The 23,442-nt window shown below is 42.1% G+C and overlaps 1 protein-coding gene across 1 annotated transcript; it reads right to left on the reverse strand.

The window, feature by feature from the left end:
- Positions 1–7,174: 7,174 nt before the first annotated feature.
- cldn15la (claudin 15-like a) lies at positions 7,175–10,766 on the reverse strand. The gene is made up of 5 exons (XM_020467631.2): positions 10,290–10,766; positions 8,743–8,907; positions 8,177–8,258; positions 7,901–8,014; positions 7,175–7,510 (listed from the first exon to the last, which is right to left on the reverse strand). The coding sequence occupies exons 1-5, from the start codon at positions 10,504–10,506 to the stop codon at positions 7,426–7,428; spliced, it is 663 nt and encodes a 220-aa protein (XP_020323220.1). The 5' UTR covers positions 10,507–10,766; the 3' UTR covers positions 7,175–7,425.
- Between the last annotated feature and the right edge of the window lie 12,676 nt (positions 10,767–23,442).

The raw sequence follows: 23,442 nt of genomic DNA on the forward strand, positions 1-23,442 counted from the left end.
CCCTTCGTCAGGTCTGAGATGACACAGAGACAGACAGACACACAGAAAGAAAGCTGTAATCCTGTGTTCTCTCTGTCTGCAGAGTGAGAGCTAAGGTCTACGGGGAGGCAAAGGGGATTAGTGCCTGCAGAGGAAAATAATTATTGTTATTACACTGGGGATTACATTCACACACCTACACCTAGACACACCTACGCCAAGATGGCCCCCTTGTCACACTTTCACTTGCATAATCAGAAGCACACATACAAATGACACACATATAAACACACTACTCCACCTTAATGCCTCTAATTCCCAGTTCAGATAGAACAGCTGACATGAGATGAGACAAAACTAGCTCGTTTTAGAATGTTGTGTTTTACATCAGCTGACTAAGAGCCAATTTATGCTTGATCCGAAAATGTGGTCGGAGGCACCTTATGGATGGTGTGACATAATTGCGTAGCCTCCGCATCACTGTGGGCCTCCCAAATGTTTTAACAATGCGGAAGGCTCCGTATAGATCCTCATTATGTGATTGGTGGACGATAGGCGGGGGGGGGGTCCTATATAAACACACCTCCTTAACAACTTTCTTCTCAACAGCTCTGCTCCGCGAAGAGCAAGAAGTATGAATGTCCTGACTTCTGCAGAGGCCGTATCACTGTAAATGCTGCACGGCCAATGTAGAACTCGGATTGACCATGCAGAGCCTTTAAAGACGGGGCATTCAGATCAAGAAGGGGCATTCAGATAAAAAAAAAAGATGAGAAGTGCAGTTGAGACCATTTCCACGGTTATGGTGCCTCTTTAAAATGACTGATGAAACAAAGTTGCCACTTGCTGTAGTGAAGTGTTATAGCAAACGAGTGTCCTGAAATAAATGCAACAGAAACAGGGCACACTTTGTGACTTGTCAGATAAACATCAGCAAGCTAGGCTAGCTGTGTGCAGCAAAATAGCTATCTGGCTCTCTGCTTGACTAGCTAGCGGCAAATCAAATCAAATGTTATTTGTCACATACACATGGTTAGCAGATGTTAATGCGAGTGTAGCGAAATGCTTGTGCTTCTAGTTCCGACAATGCAGTAATAACCAACAAGTAATCTAGCTAACAATTCCAAAACTACTACCTTATAGACACAAGTGTAAGGGGATAAGAATATGTACATAAAGATATATGAATGAGTGATGGTACAGAGCGGCATAGGCAAGATACAGTAGATGGTATTGAGTACAGTATATACATATGAGATGAGTATGTAAACAAAGTGGCATAGTTAAAGTGGCTAGTGATACATGTATTACATAAAGATGCAGTAGATGATATAGAGTACAGTATATACGTATACATATGAGATGAATAATGTAGGGTATGTAAACATTATATTAGGTAGCATTGTTTAAAGTGGCTAGTGATATATTTTTTTTCATCATTTCCCATCAATTCCCATTATTAAAGTGGCTGGAGTTGAGTCAGTGTGTTGGCAGCAGCCACTCAATGTTAGTGGTGGCTGTTTAACAGTCTGGTGGCCTTGAGATAGAAGCTGTTTTTCAGTCTCTCGATCCCAGCTTTGATGCACCTGTACTGACCTCGCCTTCTGGATGATAGCGGGGTGAACAGGCAGTGGCTCAGGTGGTTGTTGTCCTTGATGAACTTTATGGCCTTTCTGTGACATCGGGTGGTGTAGGTGTCCTGGAGGGCAGGTAGTTTGCCCCCGGTGATGCGTTGTGCAGACCTCACTACCATCTGGAGAGCCTTACGGTTGTGGGCGGAGCAGTTGCCGTACCAGGCGGTGATACAGCCCGACCGGATGCTCTCGATTGTGCATCTGTAGAAGTTTGTGAGTGCTTTTGGTGACAAGCCGAATTTCTTCAGCCTCCTGAGGTTGAAGAGGCGCTGCTGCGCCTTCTTCACGATGCTGTCTGTGTGAGTGGACCAATTCAGTTTGTCTGTGATGTGTATGCCGAGGAACTTAAAACTTGCTACCCTCTCCACTACTGTTCCATCGATGTGGATAGGGGGGTGTTCCCTCTGCTGTTTCCTGAAGTCCACAATCATCTCCTTAGTTTTGTTGACGTTGAGTGTGAGGTTATTTTCCTGACACCACACTCCGAGGGCCCTCACCTCCTCCCTGTAGGCCGTCTCGTCGTTGTTGGTAATCAAGCCTACCACTGTTGTGTCGTCCGCAAACTTGATGATTGAGTTGTAGGCGTGCGTGGCCACGCAGTCGTGGGTGAACAGGGAGTACAGGAGAGGGCTCAGAACGCACCCTTGTGGGGCCCCAGTGTTGAGGATCAGCGGGGAGGAGATGTTGTTGCCTACCCTCACCACCTGGGGGCGGCCCGTCAGGAAGTCCAGTACCCAGTTGCACAGGGCGGGGTCGAGACCCAGGGTCTCGAGCTTGATGACGAGCTTGGAGGGTACTATGGTGTTGCCGAGCTGTAGTCGATGAACAGCATTCTCACATAGGTATTCCTCTTGTCCAGATGGGTTAGGGCAGTGTGCAGTGTGGTTGAGATTGCATCGTCTGTGGACCTATTTGGGCGGTAAGCAAATTGGAGTGGGTCTAGGGTGTCAGGTAGGGTGGAGGTGATATGGTCCTTGACTAGTCTCTCAAAGCACTTCATGATGACGGAAGTGAGTGCTACGGGGCGGTAGTCGTTTAGCTCAGTTACCTTAGCTTTCTTGGGAACAGGAACAATGGTGGCCCTCTTGAAGCATGTGGGAACAGCAGACTGGTATAGGGATTGATTGAATATGTCCGTAAACACACCGGCCAGCTGGTCTGCGCATGCTCTGAGGGCGCGGCTGGGGATGCCGTCTGGGCCTGCAGCCTTGCGAGGGTTAACACGTTTAAATGTCTTACTCACCTCGGCTGCAGTGAAGGAGAGACCACATGTTTTCGTTGCAGGCCGTGTCAGTGGCACTGTATTGTCCTCAAAGCGGGCAAAAAATGTATTTAGTCTGCCTGGGAGCAAGACATCCTGGTCCGTGACTGGGCTGGATTTCTTCCTGTAGTCCGTGATTGACTGTAGACCCTGCCACATGCCTCTTGTGTCTGAGCCGTTGAATTGAGATTCTACTTTGTCTCTGTACTGACGCTTAGCTAGTTTGATAGCCTTGCGAAGGGAATAGCTGCACTGTTTGTATTCGGTCATGTTACCAGACACCTTGCCCTGATTAAAAGCAGTGGTTCGCGCTTTCAGTTTCACGCGAATGCTGCCATCAATCCACGGTTTCTGCTTAGGGAATGTTTTAATCGTTGCTATGGGAACGACATCTTCAACGCACGTTCTAATGAACTCGCACACCGAATCAGCGTATTCGTCAATATTGTTATCTGATGCAATACGAAACATATCCCAGTCCACGTGATGGAAGCTGTCTTGGAGTGTGGAGTCAGCTTGGTCGGACCAGCGTTGGACAGACCTCAGCGTGGGAGCCTCTTGTTTCAGTTTCTGTCTGTAGGCAGGGATCAACAAAATGGAGTCGTGGTCAGCTTTTCCGAAAGGGGGGCGGGGCAGGACGTTATATGCGTCGCGGAAGTTAGAGTAACAATGATCCAAGGTCTTTCCACCCCTGGTTGCGCAATCGATATGCTGATAAAATTTGGGAGTCTTGTTTTCAGATTAGCCTTGTTAAAATCCCCAGCTACAATGAATGCAGCCTCCGGATAAATGGTTTCCAGTTTGCAAAGAGTTAAATAAAGTTTGTTCAGAGCCATCGATGTGTCTGCTTGGGGGGGGATATATACGGCTGTGATTATAATCGAAGAGAATTCTCTTGGTAGATAATGCGGTCTACATTTGATTGTGAGGAATTCTAAATCAGGTGAACAGAAGGATTTGAGTTCCTGTATGTTTCTTTCATCACACCATGTCTCGTTAGCCATAAGGCATACGCCCCCCGCACCTCTTCTTACCAGAAAGATGTTTGTTTCTGTCGGCACGATGCGTGGAGAAACCCGTTGGCTGCACCGCCTCGGATAGCGTCTCTCCAGTGAGCCACTACGCCTATAATAAATACTACATCTCACAGACATACTGTACGTTAGCTAGCTAGTGTGACGTACACATAATGTATAGTCACATTTGTGTTTATGTATTGTTTCTTTGTAATGGGGAAGAATGCTTTTACTGAAATGTCTGTCCTCCAAGGTCTCACCATTGCGATGCATTTATACTACTGTTGGCCAGTATGGGGCAGTGAGACGTGTTAGCTTCGCACTGGGACTATATGCGATCCTGCACCTGTGTGTTCTCATAATTGAGAGAACCTTTGAAAGAGATGCCACGTTCTCCTGTTTCATCATTTATCCTGTGTTACAGGAAGTATTATCTGCTGCACCAGTCCCAAAACTGGGACCTGTGACACTAGCTATAACACACAGGTATAGTCACTCCAAGACTAATATGAGTCATAAAGCCAAAGTCATTCCTTTATTCTTTGTCATCGTCATTAAAACTTTTCTCCAGTTTCGCTTCTAATGAGATGTACTGAGGCTAGCTAGTCTAGTTAGTTAGCTAGATTTTCCATTAGATTACATTTTAGGTATAGCAAACAAAGCTAGCTAGCTAAACTTAGCTAGCTTAGCTTGAAGTGGTACTAGCAAGCCCCTTATATTGCTAGTAGTGCTAAGCAGTTAGTGCTTTTTGAGGTCGGTTTGGTTTCCTTACGATTATTCAAAAAAGATATCAAGGTTTTCAATTTAGGTTTCAATTATTATCTTTTACATTAAATGCTCTACGCATCATGTGGGTTGAATGCTGTAATAGCACAGAACATAACAACTAATAAAAGTCCCATTAACTATCATCTATTCACAATAATTTACTTTAATTAAACATTTAAGTTATTGTGTATATTACATTTGTTTTCTTTGATTACTTTATTATATAATTACAAGTAATCACCCCCTTTCTATTGAGTTGCTGGCTATGATTGACAAAATCCCTATTTTAGTAGTTCTTCAAAGTAAATAAGGCATACTTTTATGACTACTAAATACTAACTATCAGTCATTTAGAGCATGTATTTTCAGGTAACTGCTCCCCTCTCCATCGAGCATTCTTCTGTCTCTTTTACATTGCAGGCTTAAACTAAAATGGGAAGAGGAATCCTTAGAAGCGGCCATTGTGATTATTTAGCAATCTCGGATAAACAGTGCACGGTAACAAAGCTCCCGTTAACCTGTAAACGAGTACCACCCCATTTTGAAAAGCCTGCCTTCGAGGGTGGAAAAAGGAAGTAGGTCTCTACTAGTCTTTACAAAGCCAGGGAAAATTAGTCAACCTGGATAACATGCAATGTCCTGGAAGATAGGAACATCATTGAAATGTCCAATGGCTCTATTGAATAAGGACAACCATATCTATTAGCCGCTAGCGTTGTCCAGCCAACCTTTTGATACAGGACGCAGTATCAAAACTGTCACCTGTAACAAAATTAAACGCACTGTGGTAGAGGGCAATCCAAGGTTTAAGAGTAGTAGCAGAGGCACTTTGAGAAATAATATTACCATAGTCAAGAACAGATAAAAAGGTTGATTGAATAATCTGCTTAGAGAAAGACACAATCTATTTCTGTAGAAAAAGACGACTTTAAATCTTAGCTTCTTAACCCCATCAATCACGATGGCTTGAGTTCTGTCACTAAGATAATCATGAAACCATGAGCAGGTCTATCAGAGCTCAGGCCTTATTCAATTAAATAGCATGATCAACAGTATCAAAAGCTTTTGACAGGTCCATAAACAAAGCAGTACATTTCAGTTTAGTGTCTAGAGCATTGACAAGATCATTAAAACCTCTTGAAGCTAGGGGGCACTATTTTTATGTTTGGAAAAATGACGTTCCCAAAGTAAACGGCCTATTTCTCAGGACCAGATGCTAGAATATGCATATAATTGACACATTAGGATAGAAAACACTCTGAATTTTGTCTGTGAGTTAAACAGAACTGATATTTCAGGCTAAAACCTGAGGAAAATCCAATCAGGAAGTGCCCCTGTTTTTGAAACCTCTCTGTTGTTATGCATCCCTATTGCCCATTTAAGGAGATAACAACCAGATTCCTTTTTCTATGGCTTCCCTAAGGTGTCAACAGCCTTCAGACATAGTTTCAGGCTTTTATTTTGAAGAATGAGCGTGAACGACCACATTGCGTAAGTGGATAGGTGGAGGCTCTCAGAGTGAGTTTTGCGCAAAGAGAAAAGCGGGCATTGTTACTCCCTGGTCCTAGTGAAAAGCCAACTGTCCCGGTTGATATATTATCGAATAGATATTTGAAAAACACCCTGAGGATTGGTTATAAAAAAACGTTTGACATTTTTCTGTGGACATTATGGATATAATTTGGAATTTTTGTCTGCGTTGTCGTGACCGCTCTTTCCGGTGGATTCCTGGGCATAACGCACCAAACTAACGGAGGTATTTGGATATAAAAAAATATCTTCATGGAACAAAAGGAACATTTGTTGTCTAACTGGGAGTCTCGTGAGTGAAAACAACCGAAGATGATTAATTTGATTGCTTTTCTGATTTTCGTGATCAAGTTACCTGATGCTAAGTGTACTTATTGTTTTGTCGAGCGATAGATAAACTTACACAAACACTTGTATTGCTTTCGCTGTAAAGCATAATTTCAAAATCTGAGACGACAGGTGGATTAACAAAAGGCTGAACTGTGTTTTGCAATATTGCACTTGTGATTTCATGAATATGAATATTTTCTAGTAATATTATTTGACTGTGGCGCTATGCTATTCAGCGTTGCTGATGACAATTATACCGGATTCGGGATGGGTGGTTCAGAGAGGTTAACCACTAATGTGGTTGCTGTAATAGTGTTGTGCCCAGGCCTAAACCCTGATTGGTTTACATTCAAAATACATTTCTCAGATAAAAAAGAGCAAAGTTGTACATTTACCAAGGATTCAAGAATCTTAGCTAGACAAGGAAGCCTTGAAATGGGGTGATTATTATTAAAATCACTACTGTTATTAAGATCACTACTGTTATTAAGATCACTACTGAAACTGGAAAAACAGCCCAAATGGATTTCTAGCAGTGAAGTTTCCCTTTAAGACCGCTGCAGTGTGTCTCATCTTTTGTATCTGAAGTGGGCTTTATGCATTAACACATTTTAGTAAGGCAGTTTAGTTGCATAAAATGACGACAAACACCAAAACATATATCAAATGAATGTTTATTCAGAGGATAGCAAATTCCACACAAACAGATCCCATTACCAATAGTTCCACTCCAAATTATTCCAGTTTTTTTTGTTGCATCAACCTCAAAATCCTTCAAAAACAATTAGCAAAATTCATGGTGAAAGAGAAAAAGAAAAATATGGGTAACAACAGTCAAATATGTGCTCTTAAATGTGAGCGTCACAAAAGTGGGAGAGGGGAGGTGAGGTGGTAGGGGAGGGACGTCTTAGACGTAGGCTTTGGTGGAATCCGGCTCAGACCTGGCAGCAGGTGCGTAGATTGTTTTAGGCTGACTCGTTGCGTAGTACCCTCTGGATTACATCAAAGACAGAACAGAAGGTCAGAGAGGGGGCAGACAAACTAAACAACAGGTGAAAAAGCAAAAGGTGGCTGGCACAAAATGTAAATGAGACAAAACAAGTGGAATAAACCAAAGTCAAAGTGAAGCTTAAGGAAAAACAAGGTAGGCAGACAAAACACATGAAACAAGTGAGACACAGAAGTAGAAGGGGAAAAAAGAAAATGTGACAGTGAGGTAGGTTACAGTAGTGTTTTTCAACTCCGGTCCTCATGTACCCCACATTTCAGTTTAATGAGGTATGTTTGAATGGGTTAATCAGGAAGTGGAGTTTAAGAACACTGAACTACAGGGTATGTGAAGGTACTGATGAGAGGTGAAGGAAGTCGAATGAAAGACCTACGCTTTAGGCTTTTCACTTTTTGCCCTCTTGCAGGCACAGCAGAGAAGAGATCCTCCCAGCATGGACAGAGAGGCTGCGCCCCAGCCCAGGAAGAGACCAGTGCCCAACTCAAACCTGCACACAACAAAAATCAGTAAGGAACAAAACAATATGTATACAGTATGTAGTTATGTCTTATTATGTGCATCAAAGGGTGTGTCACATCTTCTATGTGTATGAATTTAATTTATTTTTGTGGTTGCTGAAAAAATGGTTTTGTTTGGTCTTTCCACTTACTTCACCCCACCAAAGAATGGGTTGTTAAAGTCCTCTACAACTCGGGTGGCGTACCAAGAACAGCAGATCAGCTCGCAGAGACCTGTAAAGAGAAAGACACTTTCTATGAGAGCGATGAAGAGCAGAAGAGACATGTGAGGTTAGGGAAGGAAAGAAAGAAAGAAAGAAAGAAAGAATGAAAGAAAGAGGAAGGTAGACAGAAAAAGGAAAATGGAAGCGAGAACAGGGAAAGCTGAAACGAAACAGAATGAAGAAACAAGAGGTAAAGATGTAAAGGGGAAGGAAGGAAAAAAATGGGATGATAGCAAGATGAGAGAGAGAAGTGAACCACGGTGAACAAAATAAAGACGTGAAAAAGGGGCTCAATGACAAAACAAGAAAAAGATTGTCAGATATCTTTCACCTCTTACTCTGATGCTATCACCATGAATGGGTAACGTACATCAGAACAGTTAGGGATATCAAATTCTGTTAACTTTTCCAAACGTAACGAGTTTTTCAGAAAAACAGGAACCATAGGAAAGTGTCTGCAACTTTGCAACAATAGGTAGTAAATCTGAACTCACCAGCGAGGATAAAGAGGAATCCACCAGTGACGGCAATCTTGGCCTTTGCCTGCTCCGTGGCACTGCCAATCTTAATGCACTTTAGCCCCAGCAGAGACACGATCATAGACACCAGTCCTAAGAGCAGACTGATGATCATCAGGGCACGGCTCGCCTGTACATGGCCTGAGGGGAGGGGAAGGAAGGGAAGAGAGATGAGAGGAAGAGTTGCATATTAAAACACAGCTAGACATCAGCTACACAACATTAAGTTGGAGAGTAATTTGTTAATTTGGAAACTGTATACATATACATACATAATTACTAGTTTGTTGGTGGACTAGACTAAGACAATGGTAGACATTTTCAAAGGAGTACTCTCAAATGTCCCAAGAAATAGGAACAATGCAGAGAACATGTCCTTTTTAAATGGCAAGGAACTGTATTCTGAACATGAAAAAATAGCATACTTATGCTAATGGTGAAACTTAACAAAACATCCCAGGATATGTCCATAGTGGTATTGTAATAACATTTTTTTTAATCCCAGCCCATCACATTTCTAAACTGAATTTAATCTGACCAGTTTTCAACAGTTAATCATAAGGTTGCTATTAGTTAGTTGATATTTTTGCAATTCAACAATATACTGTATCTACAAATCACCCTTTAGATTGCAGATAACTGCTATCAAAGCCAAAGACCTAATAACCCAGATTAATTTCTGCCTATAATTAGAACTGCTACTTTGACACTGGCCAAGGTGCAGTAGCTTCCCTCCATTTCCTTGTCATAGGAGCACAAAATGTCCACCATTATGACCCACATCACTGGCCTTAGGAAGGAGAGAAAGATAGAAGAAAAAAAACGAGGAGAAAAATAGAGATTCAATTCTAGAAGAGAGTTCAAATGTGACCAAGCGGTTAAAGCTTTGGGCCAGTAACTGAAAAGTTGCTGGTTCGAATACCCGACACGACAACATCTGTCGATGTGCCTTTGAGCAAGGCAGTTAACCCTAATTTGGACCAGGGGTGCTGTACTACTATGGCTGACCCTGTAAATTGCACCTTATCTGAAACTTCATAAAGAGTTAACATTATTTTAAAGTTGTAATATTAAAAACGCCTACATTTGAAGTTACATTTAGGCGGGAAAGAAGTGGGTCCGAATTGCACCCAAAGGATGTTCATATTTTTCTTGAAAGCTCACAGAAAACAATGCAAAGATAAATGTATCTTCTTGCCATGGTAGAAAGTAATTGGACATAATTATTGTTAATAGTTACATTATCTTAATTTAACCATATCAGATATAGCCACAGGTGTGCCCTGACCTCTCCCCACCAAAGATGCCAGTCACTCTAAGACTGGCAATGTTGGGTCTTGTTCAGTAAAGCACACCAAAAGAAAAACATTTAAAAACATTTTGCAATTGACAATGAGAATTAGTGTCATTTGACCAATTCAGGTTGTACCTCCCCATTACACTCCGTTTCAAAGCGTTTTCTCCCTGATTGAAGTGTCTGAGTTGGTGGTGACGGTTAGAACGGTTAGACTACAGGTTCTTACCGGGGAGGCCGAGCAGGGACTCGAAGTCGCGGCACTCAGCGATTCCAGAGCTGTCTTCGGCACAGGAGTGCCACAGGTTCTCATACTGTCGGTTGGAGATGATGACACTGCCAGAGACGGAGGACACCTTCCAGTAGTCATTGGCGAGAGCCGTACCAGTGATCAGCCAGCTGGCGATACACATGAAGAATCCGGTTGCCTCCACAGCGGTCGACATGGTAGAAACTTTTCACAACACACGAGATGGAAAGGATTCCCAAAATACAGAGAAAATACAGAACTACAGGGCCAAATAGGTTTAAAAAATCCCAGAAAAATTTAATGACGCCAAAAACGACACTACAGACAGGGTATGACCTAAAAACAACCCCAAAAACAACCTTTTAAAATCTTCCAATGTATGCACAGAGGACTGAAGGTAGAGATGTGTGGGGTGGATGTTAGCTAGTGTCTCTATCTGTTCGTTGTGCTTCCTATATCTCAGGTCCCTGGCTCTGACATGAGGACTTTACACCCTACCAGGGGCCATAAAGTTAGTGGAGCCGCACCCATATGGGCCCTCTCTACCACCTCCCCCACTTCTCTCCAACCCTACTGATTATGATGACGTGATAAGGATGGAAGACCTTAGTTGCCACACCCAAACCAGGCCCTCGATACTCTTGCCTCCTGCTCTGCTCCATTCTCCTAAGTTTGTGTTGACAATGATGATGATGAAGATGATGATGAAGGGAATAGTCACTTCTTCTGTTGTGGTGACAGAGTTACAACATGCGGTCTATTTCCTGTCGTAAAGGGAAGACATATCTGGCACCTCCTTGTCATCTTTTGGTGTTCTGTAATTTAACCCCCAAATCAAAACTTTGGTGCTGTCACAATAAGTCTAGAAGTCTAAATACACGTTTAGTAAAAATGTTTTTAATCAATTATTGGACTTAGACATAACTACAACAGCATCGGCTGTCAAAATATTACAGGTTTTGACTTAATTTGACATTAATAACTGACCCATTTGCTGCATTTACATGTTCTCCTGCTAGAAGATGGTACTCAAAATGGGTCACTGAACAAACTGTCATAGATGAAAACACTACTGAAATATCCTTGCTAATGATTGCCAAGAAACGAAGATAATGATTTTATGACCATATGAATTTCCCTCCTGTCGCTAAGCCACAAAAATGCTATGTGAAACAGCTACTCATTGTTGTGTGTGTGCTTGTGATTCCAACTGTGGGTGACCATATAATGAATTAATCAATACTACTACACAGATGAAAAATTGTTTGGTGACCAATGAAATATGTTGCTGCACTGTAGTACATTGTTCTGATATTTAATACTTGTATGGTTAAACTGTAACATAGTAAATCTGTCTTCAACTGCTCCTGATCTGATAGCTTTCAATGTCAGCTATCAATATTAGTTTGCTCTCTCTTATATCTCAAAGAAATAGTTGGGCATGATCCAATATTTATTTTTTCGCACAATATGTGCATGCTTAATGGTGTCATTCTACATCAACGGGTGTTATTATCATTTGACCTTCCGCTGTTCATGTTTAGTATTAAAGAGGTTTCTCTTTTTAAACCGTGGGTGTGCCCACTGTGGTTTCAGCTTGAAAAACTGATTAGACCTACATCAAGTTTACAACATAGGTTTCCACAACATAAGCTCAGAACAGGCATGGTGAATTAAATATTTGATACCACATACAATATATATTTTTTTTTAAATAGTTGAACCCTTCAACCGAATAACCATGGTGACATGGTATATTTCTAGTTGTATAGTGAATATAAATCATCCATAGTCTTGATATTCAGACTAGAAATATACAAATTGTACAGTACAATACATGTCCATGTCAGTTGAGGGAACTTCAAATGAGATCAGTAATCAGCTGAAAATGAAAAACGCACATATTTGGTTCTTCGGTTGAATGATTCAGTTTTTGGAGTGTGTACCATCTTTGTAGATAATTGAAGAATGTTTTTTTTTGCTTTTTGGGTGTGGCACCAATGCATTTGCAGTTGTTCCACAGGTCTCCATAAACACCCTTTCAGTGGTTCTTGGGAAACTCAGTATTGCTCATCTTGCACATATACATGTGTACAGAAAAACAGGAAGTTACAAGATCATGTACTCTAAATATGAAGCTGGATTAATCACCTGAGCAATAAACATGATTATGTTCAGTCTCAGGTAAATCATTTGACTGAGTCTGAAAACATGTGGTCTAACCTAGAGCTGTTCAAAATCCTTGAGCCTGTAATTGTTTCAGAAGAGACGATTTATCTCTTGAGAACAACTGTTGAAGAAACGCATCTGTAAAATTGTATGTTGGACAATTTAAATTAGAACCATAGGGTGGTGGGGTTTAAAGTGTTCGCTTTGGTTTAGGATATATAGTGCCTAGTGAAAGTCTGCACACCTCTTGCACTGCCTTCACATTTTACTGCCTTAAAATGAAATAAAAAAAGGGATTCCATTAGTTTTTTTTCCCTACAGAACTACACAACATACTCCCCATTTTCAACATAAAATAATAATTATATACATTTTCCCTAATAAAAAAAACAGCAACCTGAAAATATCTTGATTGTGTATGTCTTCATGTGACAGGCGTAACATTCACACCCCAGAGTTGATACTTGGTGGAAGTACCTTTGGCAGTCATTCAAACAATGTCGACTGAATTGCACAAGGCAAAGATTCAACTAAGACTTCGGACAAAACTTTTTCAATACCTGGTTTGCATAACCATTGCTGCTTTAGTTGGCATATACTGCTAGATATCATACGTTGAAATATCTTACCTACCCTACCTGCAACCGATGTTCAATTCTGTGAGCTGCTCCATGCTACAACCAGTGCTCTTGCTGCCTGATATTCTGCTGAAACTAGCTATGTGTGCGGCGCACATGTAAACATATTTCATGTGCTTTGCAATTGTGTACTTTATGCATGGTTTCTCTACTGTACTACATAATTGATACTGCATATACTGTACCACCACTATACTACTTTTATATGCATTGGGGGCATTAAGAAGTGAGTATATGCAATGCCCACAACAAAATGTGGGTATATGGGATGTACCTGTGCAGGTATTCCCAAACTGGGGTACCCCCAGGAGTACGCGCAATGCCGTCGGCATTGACCCCAACGGGTCTATACATTTGGGTGAGTTTTGTTGTTGTTGCCTGAGTAGGCTCGTTTCACTGCCAAAAATAAAATTAAAACATCTAGTGTTCAGCGAAATAACAACACAATGTCAATTCCAGGTAGCCTAGTCAAATAATGAACAACCAATCACATTAACCATTACTCTCTCAATGGGAATTCAACTAATGGTCCTTATGTAGCCAAACATAGCTTCTGTTCATTCTGATTGCTCGAAAATTGATAAAAGATCCACGTCCATAGAGACACATACCAGCTCTACTGGTAGTAGTGCTACTACCAGCAGTACTACACCTGCACCTGTCGATGACACAAGCTGTTCTGCTTCCACGAGCACATCCAATGCTAGCATCAGTAATTTTGCTTTTGCCCAACTAGCATGGACACCGGCAGTTGTGAATCTGATGCAGCCAAAGAGCTACTGCCCCCTTACCCGGGAAAGCACCAAACAACAGACAGGGATGTTGGACCATCAAAGAGGTGCAAATATGATGAGAACTACATTGATTTGGGGTTCACTTATATTGGGAGTATTGCCTTTCCTCAGCCACAGTGTGTTATATGTGTAAAAGTACTATCTCACAACTCAATGAAACCTTCACTCTTGCACAGACATTTAGAAACAAAACATACCAATTCGAAAAAAATAAGCCATGGGAGTTTTTGGCGCATGAATTAAGATGACTTTCGAGTAGTAAGACATGTATAAATGTAACAGATACCATTAATAAGAAGGGGCTAGAAGAGTCTTATATTGTGAGCTACCGAGTGGCTAGGACAGGCAAGCCCCATACTATTGTGTAGGACTTAATTCTTCCTGATGCCGCAGATATGGCTGGGACAATGCTGGGGGAAAAGGCAAAAAAAAAATATATACAGACAATGACTTCATCAAACACTGTTTCACGACGCATCAGTGACATGGCAGGAGATGTTTTGAAACAGTTATTGCTTCACATACAAGCCAGTGAATTCTATGTGTTACAGCTGGATGAGTCAACAGACGTGGCGGGCCTGGCACAGCTCCTGGTATATGTCCGTTACGTTAATGGGGGGTCAATTAAGGAAGACATCCTCTTCTGCAAACCACTGGAAACCAGGACAATAGGAGAGGATATTTGTAAAGTACTGGACAGCTTTGTGACATCAAAATGGACTGGTGGTCAAGATGTGTTGGTAACTGTACTGATGGCTTAAAAGCCATGACAGGGAGACATAGTGGAGTGGTAACGCGCGTGCAAGCAGTTGCTCCTGTCGCCACTTGGGTACACTGCAGTATCCACCGAGAGGCTCTTGTTGCAAAGAGAATGCCTGACTGCTTGGACGATGTTTTGGACACTACAGTAAAAATGGTTAACCTTGTTAAAGCAAGGCCCCTGAACTCTTGTGTATTTTCTGCACTATGCAATGATATGGGCAGTGACCATGTAACGCTTTTACAACATACAGAAGTGTGCTGGTTATCAAGGGGCAAAGTATTGACACAGTTTTTTTTAAATTCTCAATTTTTAAAAGACTCTCAAAATGGTTATTAACATTAATAAATAAAGACGACCTTGAAGAGTCTGCTTAGAAGAGTGTCCAAAACTATTGTCAATGTATATATTTATATATCTTAGAGCTTAAAGTTTTCTTTACTGACCATAATTTTCACTTGTCTGACCGCTTGCATGATGATGAGTTTCTCACACGACTGGCCTATCTGGGTGATGTTTTTTCTCACCTGAATGATCTAAATCCAGCATTACATTATATATTCAATGTGTGGGACAAAATTGAGGCTATGATTACGAAGTTGGAGCTCTTGTCTGCCTGCATTAACAAGGACAACACACAGGTCTTTCCATCATTGTATGATTTTTTGTGTGCAAATGAAGTCAAGCTTACGGACAATGTCAAATGTGATATAGCGAAGCACCTGAGTGAGTTGGGTGCGCAATTACGCAGGTACCTTCCTGAAACAGATGACACAAACAACTGGATTCGTTATCCCTTTCATGCCCTGCCTCCAGTCCACTTAACGATATGTGATCAAGAGAACCTCATCGAAATTGCAACAAGCGGTTCTGTGAAAATTGAATTTAATCAGAGCCACTGACACATTTCTGGATTGGGCTGCGCTCAGAGTATCCTGCATTGGCAAATCGCACTGTTAAGACACTGAAAAAAAAATGTGGACCTCCACAAGTCTGGTTCATCCTTGGGAGCAATTTTCAAACACCTGAAGGTACCACATTCATCTGTCAAATCAATAGTATGCAAATATAAACACCATGGCACCTCGCAGCGTCATACCGCTCAGGAAGGAGACGCGATCTGTCTCTTAGAGATGAACGTACTTTGGTGCGAAAAGTACAAATCAATCCCAGAGCAACAGCAAAGGACCTTTTGAAGATGTTGGAGAAAGCAGGTACAAAAGTATCTATAGCCAGGTGGGGGCCCTCTGGAGGCCCTCTGGAGCCAGGTGGGGGACCTCTGGAGGTCGCATATGAACACGTCATAAGCAATGGCAAAATGTGTACTTGCCGGAAATTAGCTTTAGTGGTCAACTTTGGGCTGAATGCAACTTTGGGCTGAATGTGTAAGGGATTTCCTCCTCTTCTTCCGAAGAGGAGAGGCGAAAAGGATCAGAGGACCAATATGCGGCGTGATAAGTGTCCATGGTTCTTTTAATATGTAAACTTACTCATGAACAACTGATACAACAAAACAAGAAACGTGTGAAACCCTAAACAGCCCTATCTGGTGCAAAACACAAAGACAGGAACAATCACCCACAAACACACAGTGACACCCAGGCTACCTAAGTATGATTCTCAATCAGAGACAACTAATGACACCTGCCTCTGATTGAGAACCATACTAGGCCGAAACATAGAAAACCCCAAATCATAGAAAATCAAACATAGACTGCCCACCCAACTCACGCCCTGACCATACTAACTAAATACAAAACACAGGAAATAAAGGTCAGAACGTGACAGAATGCAACTTTGGGCATTCTGGTAATGCTCATAGCGACCAACATAGTTAGTTCATTAGGTAAGCTAGCCACTTTTAGCTAGCTAGTAACTCCTCCAGTATGTTTGTTTGTTTGTTTATTTTATTTATGTATAGGGGACAATGCACATGAATCAACATCAATATTACAATAATGCAACATCCATGTAAATGTGCTGGGGTTTACCCAAAAGATAATTTGCTCCCGTAGTCTCAAGGCACCTAAGGACAATTATACAACCACAATACCAATACTCACTAAAACAATACAACATACCAATACATTACATCCAATAATATATTTAATATATATATTTAATATATATAATATATAATAAACAATTCTTACAACAACAACAACACTATCATTAACTCTCGTTTTACATATGCTTTATCTTGGCCAGGTCGCAGTTGCAAATGAGAACTTATTCTCAAATAGCCTACCTGGTTAAATAAAGGTTAAATAAATGAATAAATATGAGGAACCAGAGATAACTCATGTGTATAGGTTTGGATAGATTTTAGCCATGTTTTCAAATCAAATTTAAAAGTATAATAATCAGTGCAGCTTCTCAAGTCCATGGGCATTGCATTCCAGTATATTGTAGCTCTAACAAAAAAGGCTGATTGGCCAATTTTACTGTGTTGAAAAGCGACAACGCAACCCCCTCTAGTTACTGCCCTTGTTATCCTGAAGGGGTTTTCCTTGAGCATGATATGCCGGCATAGGGGTGGAGGGGCAAAACCATGCAGGATCTTAAAGACAAGGCTTGCATCTACAGTGGGACAAAAAAGTATTTAGTCAGCCACCAATTGTGCAAGTTCTCCCACTTAAAAAGATGAGAGAGGCCTGTCATTTTCATCATAGGTACACTTCAACTATGACAGACAAAATGAGAAAAAAAATCGAGAAAATCACATTGTAGGATTTTTAATGAATTTATTTGCAAATTATTATTATAAACTAGACTAACCCCCCAGTCACGCCTTAACCTACTCCACCATAGAAAATAAGGACTCTCTATGGTCAGGACGTGACACCCCTCCTCTCCCCTGTAACTATTCCCCAGCTTGTTGCTGTAAATGAGAATGTGTTCTCAGTCAATTTACCTGGTAAAATAACGGTTTAAAAAAGTTATTCTGGGTGTAGTGAAATGCTTGTGTTCCTAGCTCCAACAGTGCAGTTGTATCTAACAAATCTAAAATAACGGAATTAATAAATATATAAATATAAATATTAAGATGAGCAATGTTGGAGTGGCATTGACTAAAATACAGTAGAATATAATACAGTATATACATATGAGTAAAGCAGGATGTAAACATTATTAAAGTGACTAGTTTTCCATTATTAAAGTGGCCAGTGATTCAATGTTTGGATTGGTCCAGGATTAGACTTAATTGGTGTGCACAAAGCCGCTCCTATAATGCGTACATACCTATAATGTGCTCCGAGGTGGCATAGCAGTTCAGACGTCTTTTGTCCTCGTCTTGTCGTGTCCTGTATATATATATATTTACAACTTTTTCACATACATTTTATTTTTATTTTCCATCAACTCATCTTCAAAACATTCTCCTGCAACCCGCCTCACCAATGTATATTTATAAAAAAGTATTATTTACCTCAGATCTGTAATCCTCCAAGAAGCTAGCCAGAAACTCCAGGAGGCTGGCCTGAAACTAGCCAGAAGCTAATCCAGAAGCTAGTTCAGAAGCTAGTTGGCTCCTTTACTGGCAAGTCGTTGGTGTTCAGCTAACCACGGTTTGTGGTCATCGGCTATCCTTTGGCTCGAAAGTCTATCGCCAGTTCTGTACGGCGCAGCGCGGCTCGGAGCGGAGCATACCGGACCAATTTTTCTCTCCATGTCCCTGGATTTCGACTGCTCTCTGGACATTCATGCCCGGATCTCACAGCTAGCTAGCTGCTATCCGTGTGACTGTCGGCCTTCGTCGATTCCGGAGCAAACATCAATTGTTCCGGAGCTAGCGGGCTCCGTCAATCACTCCTGAGTTCCATCAATCGCACCTGGGCTGCAGTCGCCTATCCGGACCCGTTTTGCTGCCTTCGCGGAGCCCCACCGGGCCTTCACAACTGGACTGCCGACGTTATCTACCCGAAGGAGTTATTCGGCTGGCTCCTCCGTCGCGACGTTACCTGAACGCCCATCTGCGGCCTGCTAACCGTTAGCTGTCTTACCGGCTGCTATCTGAATAGACAATCGGACAATATTTGTTTTATTTTTTTTATTTTATATATATATATATATATTTTTTTATTATTATTATTTTTTATTATTATTATTATGTTTTCTTCTTGGGCCTCTATAACTATATCTATTGTTTTTATTTTTGTTGTTGTTGTGTGATTTGGATTGATCCCCTCTACCACACGGAACCCCACTAATCTACTGACGGAGCGCAGGAGGTGGCTAACAACAGACCTCCATCCTATGCTAGCTTGCTACCGATGCCCTGGCTAGCTGTCTAAATCACCAACCAACCTCTCCACTCACCGGACCCTTTTGATCACTCGACTAAGCATGCCTCTCCTTAATGTCAATATGTCTTGTCCATTTCTGTTCTGGTTAGTGTTTATTGGCTTATTTCACTGTAGAGCCTCTAGTCCTGCTCACTATACCTTATCCAACCTATTAGTTCCACCACCCACACATGCAATGACATCTCCTGGTTTCAACGATGTTTCTAGAGACAATATCTCTCTCTTCATCACTCAATACCTAGGTTTACCTCCACTGTATTCACATCCTACCATACATTTGTCTGTACATTATACCTTGATGCTATTTTATCGCCCCCAGAAACCTCCTTTTACTCTATGTTCCAGACGTTCTAGACGACCAATTCTCATAGCTTTTAGCCGTACCCTTATTCTACTCCTCCTATGTTCCTCTGGCGATGTAGAGGTGAATCCAGGCCCTGCAGTGCCTAGCTCCACTCCTATTCCCCAGGCGCTCTCTTTTGACGACTTCTGTAACCGTAATAGCCTTGGTTTCATGCATGTTAACATTAGAAGCCTCCTCCCTAAGTTTGTTCTATTCACTGCTTTAGCACACTCTGCCAACCCGGATGTTCTAGCTGTGTCTGAATCCTGGCTTAGGAAGACCACCAAAAACTCAGACATTTTAATTCCAAACTACAACATTTTCAGACAAGATAGAACTGCCAAAGGGGGCGGTGTTGCAATCTACTGCAAAGATAGCCTGCAGAGTTCTGTCCTACTATCCAGGTCTGTACCCAAACAATTTGAACTTCTACTTTTAAAAATCCACCTCTCTAAAAACAAGTCTCTCACCGTTGCCGCCTGCTATAGACCACCCTCTGCCCCCAGCTGTGCTCTGGACACCATATGTGAACTGATTGCCCCCCATCTATCTTCAGAGTTCGTGCTGCTAGGCGACCTAAACTGGAACATGCTTAACACCCCAGCCATCCTACAATCTAAACTAGATGCCCTCAATCTCACACAAATAATCAATGAACCTACCAGGTACCTCCCCAAAACCTTAAACACGGGCACCCTCATAGATATCATCCTAACCAACTTCTCCTCTAAATACACCTCTGCTGTCTTCAACCAAGATCTCAGCGATCACTGCCTCATTGCCTGCATCCGTAATGGGTCAGCGGTCAAACGACCTCCACTCATCACTGTAAAACGCTCCCTGAAACACTTCTGCGAGCAGGCCTTTCTAATCGACCTGGCCGGGGTATCCTGGAAGGATATTGATCTCATCCCGTCAGTAGAGGATGCCTGGATATTTTTTAAAAATGCCTTCCTAACCATCTTAAATAAACATGCCCCATTTAAGAAATTTAGAACCAGGAACAGATATAGCCCTTGGTTCTCCCCAGACCTGACTGCCCTTAACCAACACAAAAACATCCTATGGCGTTCTGCATTAGCATCGAACAGCCCCCGTGATATGCAGCTGTTCAGGGAAGCTAGAAATCATTATACACAGGCAGTTAGAAAAGCCAAGGCTAGCTTTTTCAAGCAGAAATTTGCTTCCTGCAACACTAACTCAAAAAAGTTCTGGGACACTGTAAAGTCCATGGAGAATAAGAACACCTCCTCCCAGCTGCCCACTGCACTGAAGATAGGAAACACTGTCACCACTGATAAATCCACCATAATTGAGAATTTCAATAAGCATTTTTCTACGGCTGGCCATGCTTTCCACCTGGCTACTCCTACCCCGGACAACAGCACTGCACCCCCAACAGCAACTCGCCCAAGCCTTCCCCATTTCTCCTTCTCCCAAATCCATTCAGCTGATGTTCTGAAAGAGCTGCAAAATCTGGACCCCTACAAATCAGCCGGGCTAGACAATCTGGACCCTTTCTTTCTAAAATTATCTGCCGAAATTGTTGCCACCCCTATTACTAGCCTGTTCAACCTCTCTTTCGTGTCGTCTGAGATTCCCAAAGATTGGAAAGCAGCTGCGGTCATCCCCCTCTTCAAACTGCTACAGACCTATATCTATCCTACCGTGCCTTTCTAAGGTCTTCGAAAGCCAAGTCAACAAACAGATTACCGACCATTTCGAATCTCACCATACCTTCTCTGCTATGCAATCTGGTTTCAGAGCTGGTCATGGGTGCACCTCAGCCACGCTCAAGGTCCTAAACGATATCTTAACCGCCATCGATAAGAAACATTACTGTGCAGCCGTATTCATTGATCTGGCCAAGGCTTTCGACTCTGTCAATCACCATATCCTCATCGGCAGACTCGACAGCCTTGGTTTCTCAAATGATTGCCTCGCCTGGTTCACCAACTACTTCTCTGATAGAATTCAGTGTGTCAAATCGGAGGGTCTGCTGTCCGGACCTCTGGCAGTCTCTATGGGGGTGCCACAGGGTTCAATTCTTGGACCGACTCTCTTCTCTGTATACATCAATGAGGTCGCTCTTGCTGCTGGTGAGTCCCTGATCCACCTCTACGCAGACGACACCATTCTGTATACTTCCGGCCCTTCTTTGGACACTGTGTTAACAACCCTCCAGGCAAGCTTCAATGCCATACAACTCTCCTTCCGTGGCCTCCAATTGCTCTTAAATACAAGTAAAACTAAATGCATGCTCTTCAACCGATCGCTACCTGCACCTACCCGCCTGTCCAACATCACTACTCTGGACGGCTCTGACTTAGAATACGTGGACAACTACAAATACTTAGGTGTCTGGTTAGATTGTAAACTCTCCTTCCAGACCCATATCAAACATCTCCAATCCAAAGTTAAATCTAGAATTGGCTTCCTATTTCGCAACAAAGCATCCTTCACTCATGCTGCCAAACATACCCTTGTAAAACTGACCATCCTACCAATCCGCGACTTTGGCGATGTCATTTACAAAATAGCCTCCAATACCCTACTCAACAAATTGGATGCAGTCTATCACAGTGCAATCCGTTTTATCACCAAAGCCCCATATACTACCCACCATTGCGACCTGTACGCTCTTGTTGGCTGGCCCTCGCTTCATACTCGTCGCCAAACCCACTGGCTCCATGTCATCTACAAGACCCTGCTAGGTAAAGTCCCCCCTTATCTCAGCTCGCTGGTCACCATAGCATCTCCCACCTGTAGCACACGCTCCAGCAGGTATATCTCTCTAGTCACCCCCAAAACCAATTCTTTTCCAGTTCTCTGCTGCCAATGACTGGAACGAACTACAAAAATCTCTGAAACTGGAAACACTTATCTCCCTCACTAGCTTTAAGCACCAACTGTCAGAGCAGCTCACAGATTACTGCACCTGTACATAGCCCACCTATAATTTAGCCCAAACAACTACCTCTTTCCCAACTGTATTTAATTTTAATTTATTTATTTATTTTGCTCCTTTGCACCCCATTATTTTTTATTTCTACTTTGCACATTCTTCCATTGCAAAACTACCATTCCAGTATTTTACTTGCTATATTGTATTTACTTTGCCATCATGGCCTTTTTTTGCCTTTACCTCCCTTCTCACCTCATTTGCTCACATTGTATATAGACTTGTTTATACTGCATTATTGACTGTATGTTTGTTTTTACTCCATGTGTAACTCTGTGTCGTTTTATCTGTCGAACTGCTTTGCTTTATCTTGGCCAGGTCGCAATTGTAAATGAGAACTTGTTCTCAACTTGCCTACCTGGTTAAATAAAGGTAAATAAATAAATAAATAAATAATCTATTTATATTGTATTACAAATCATGTGTCTCAGAACTAACAAACTTACTTTTCTGAATGAGACACAGATATGATTCATTCAGGAGACCAGAAAACTGCTGCCTTACAGCAACAGCTCATACTTTCGTTCATCACTCATGTGATTGCACTTAGGTAACAGGGAGGAGGTGACTTATGACACTTTGGTCCACACATCCCACCCTCCTGTCTGTGTCCCCCATGGCGCCCTGGTGCACTACGTAGGGAATAAGATGCCCTTTGAGACGTAACCGGCCTCTCAAACTAGTTTCGCTGTAAAGATCTGCTGTAGGCAGACGGTGAATGTGTGTGTTTATGGGCTGTGAGTTTTTATGACTTTATAGATTAATGGCTCTAGTTAATGGTTGATAATCATCAGAGTCCAAAGTCTCCAGTGTTGTTTCTCTTTCTCTCTCTCTCTCTCTCTCTCTCTCTCTCTCTCTCTCTCTCTCTCTCTCTCTCTCTCTCTCTCTCTCTCTCTCTCTCTCTCTGTCTCTCTCTCTCTCTCTCTGTCTCTCTCTCTCTCTCTCTCTCTCTGTCTCTCTCTCTCTGTCTCTCTCTCTCTCTCTCTCTGTCTCTCTCCCTCTCTCTCTCTCTCTCTCTTTCTCTCTCTCTCTCTCTCTCTCTCTCTCTCTCTCTCTCTCTCTCTCTCTCTCTCTCTCTCTCTCTCTCTCTCTCTCTCTCTCTGTCTCTCTCTGTCTCTCTCTCTCTGTCTCTCTCTCTCTCTCTCTCTCTCTCTCTCTC

The sequence above is a fragment of the Oncorhynchus kisutch genome, linkage group LG30 (assembly GCF_002021735.2).
Source record: "Oncorhynchus kisutch isolate 150728-3 linkage group LG30, Okis_V2, whole genome shotgun sequence".
Taxonomy (NCBI): Eukaryota; Metazoa; Chordata; class Actinopteri; order Salmoniformes; family Salmonidae; genus Oncorhynchus; species Oncorhynchus kisutch.

Excerpts from the sequence above, each read along its gene's own strand:
- cldn15la (XM_020467631.2), bottom strand. The coding sequence starts at position 10,506 with ATGTCGACCGCTGTGGAGGCAACCGGATTCTTCATGTGTATCGCCAGC. Across the intron at positions 8,908-10,289 it reads GTCCCTGCTCGGCCTCCCCG|GCCATGTACAGGCGAGCCGT; the intron begins GTAAGAACCTGT and ends CCCTCCCCTCAG. Across the intron at positions 8,015-8,176 it reads CCATTCTTTGGTGGGGTGAA|GTTTGAGTTGGGCACTGGTC; the intron begins GTAAGTGGAAAG and ends TGTTGTGTGCAG.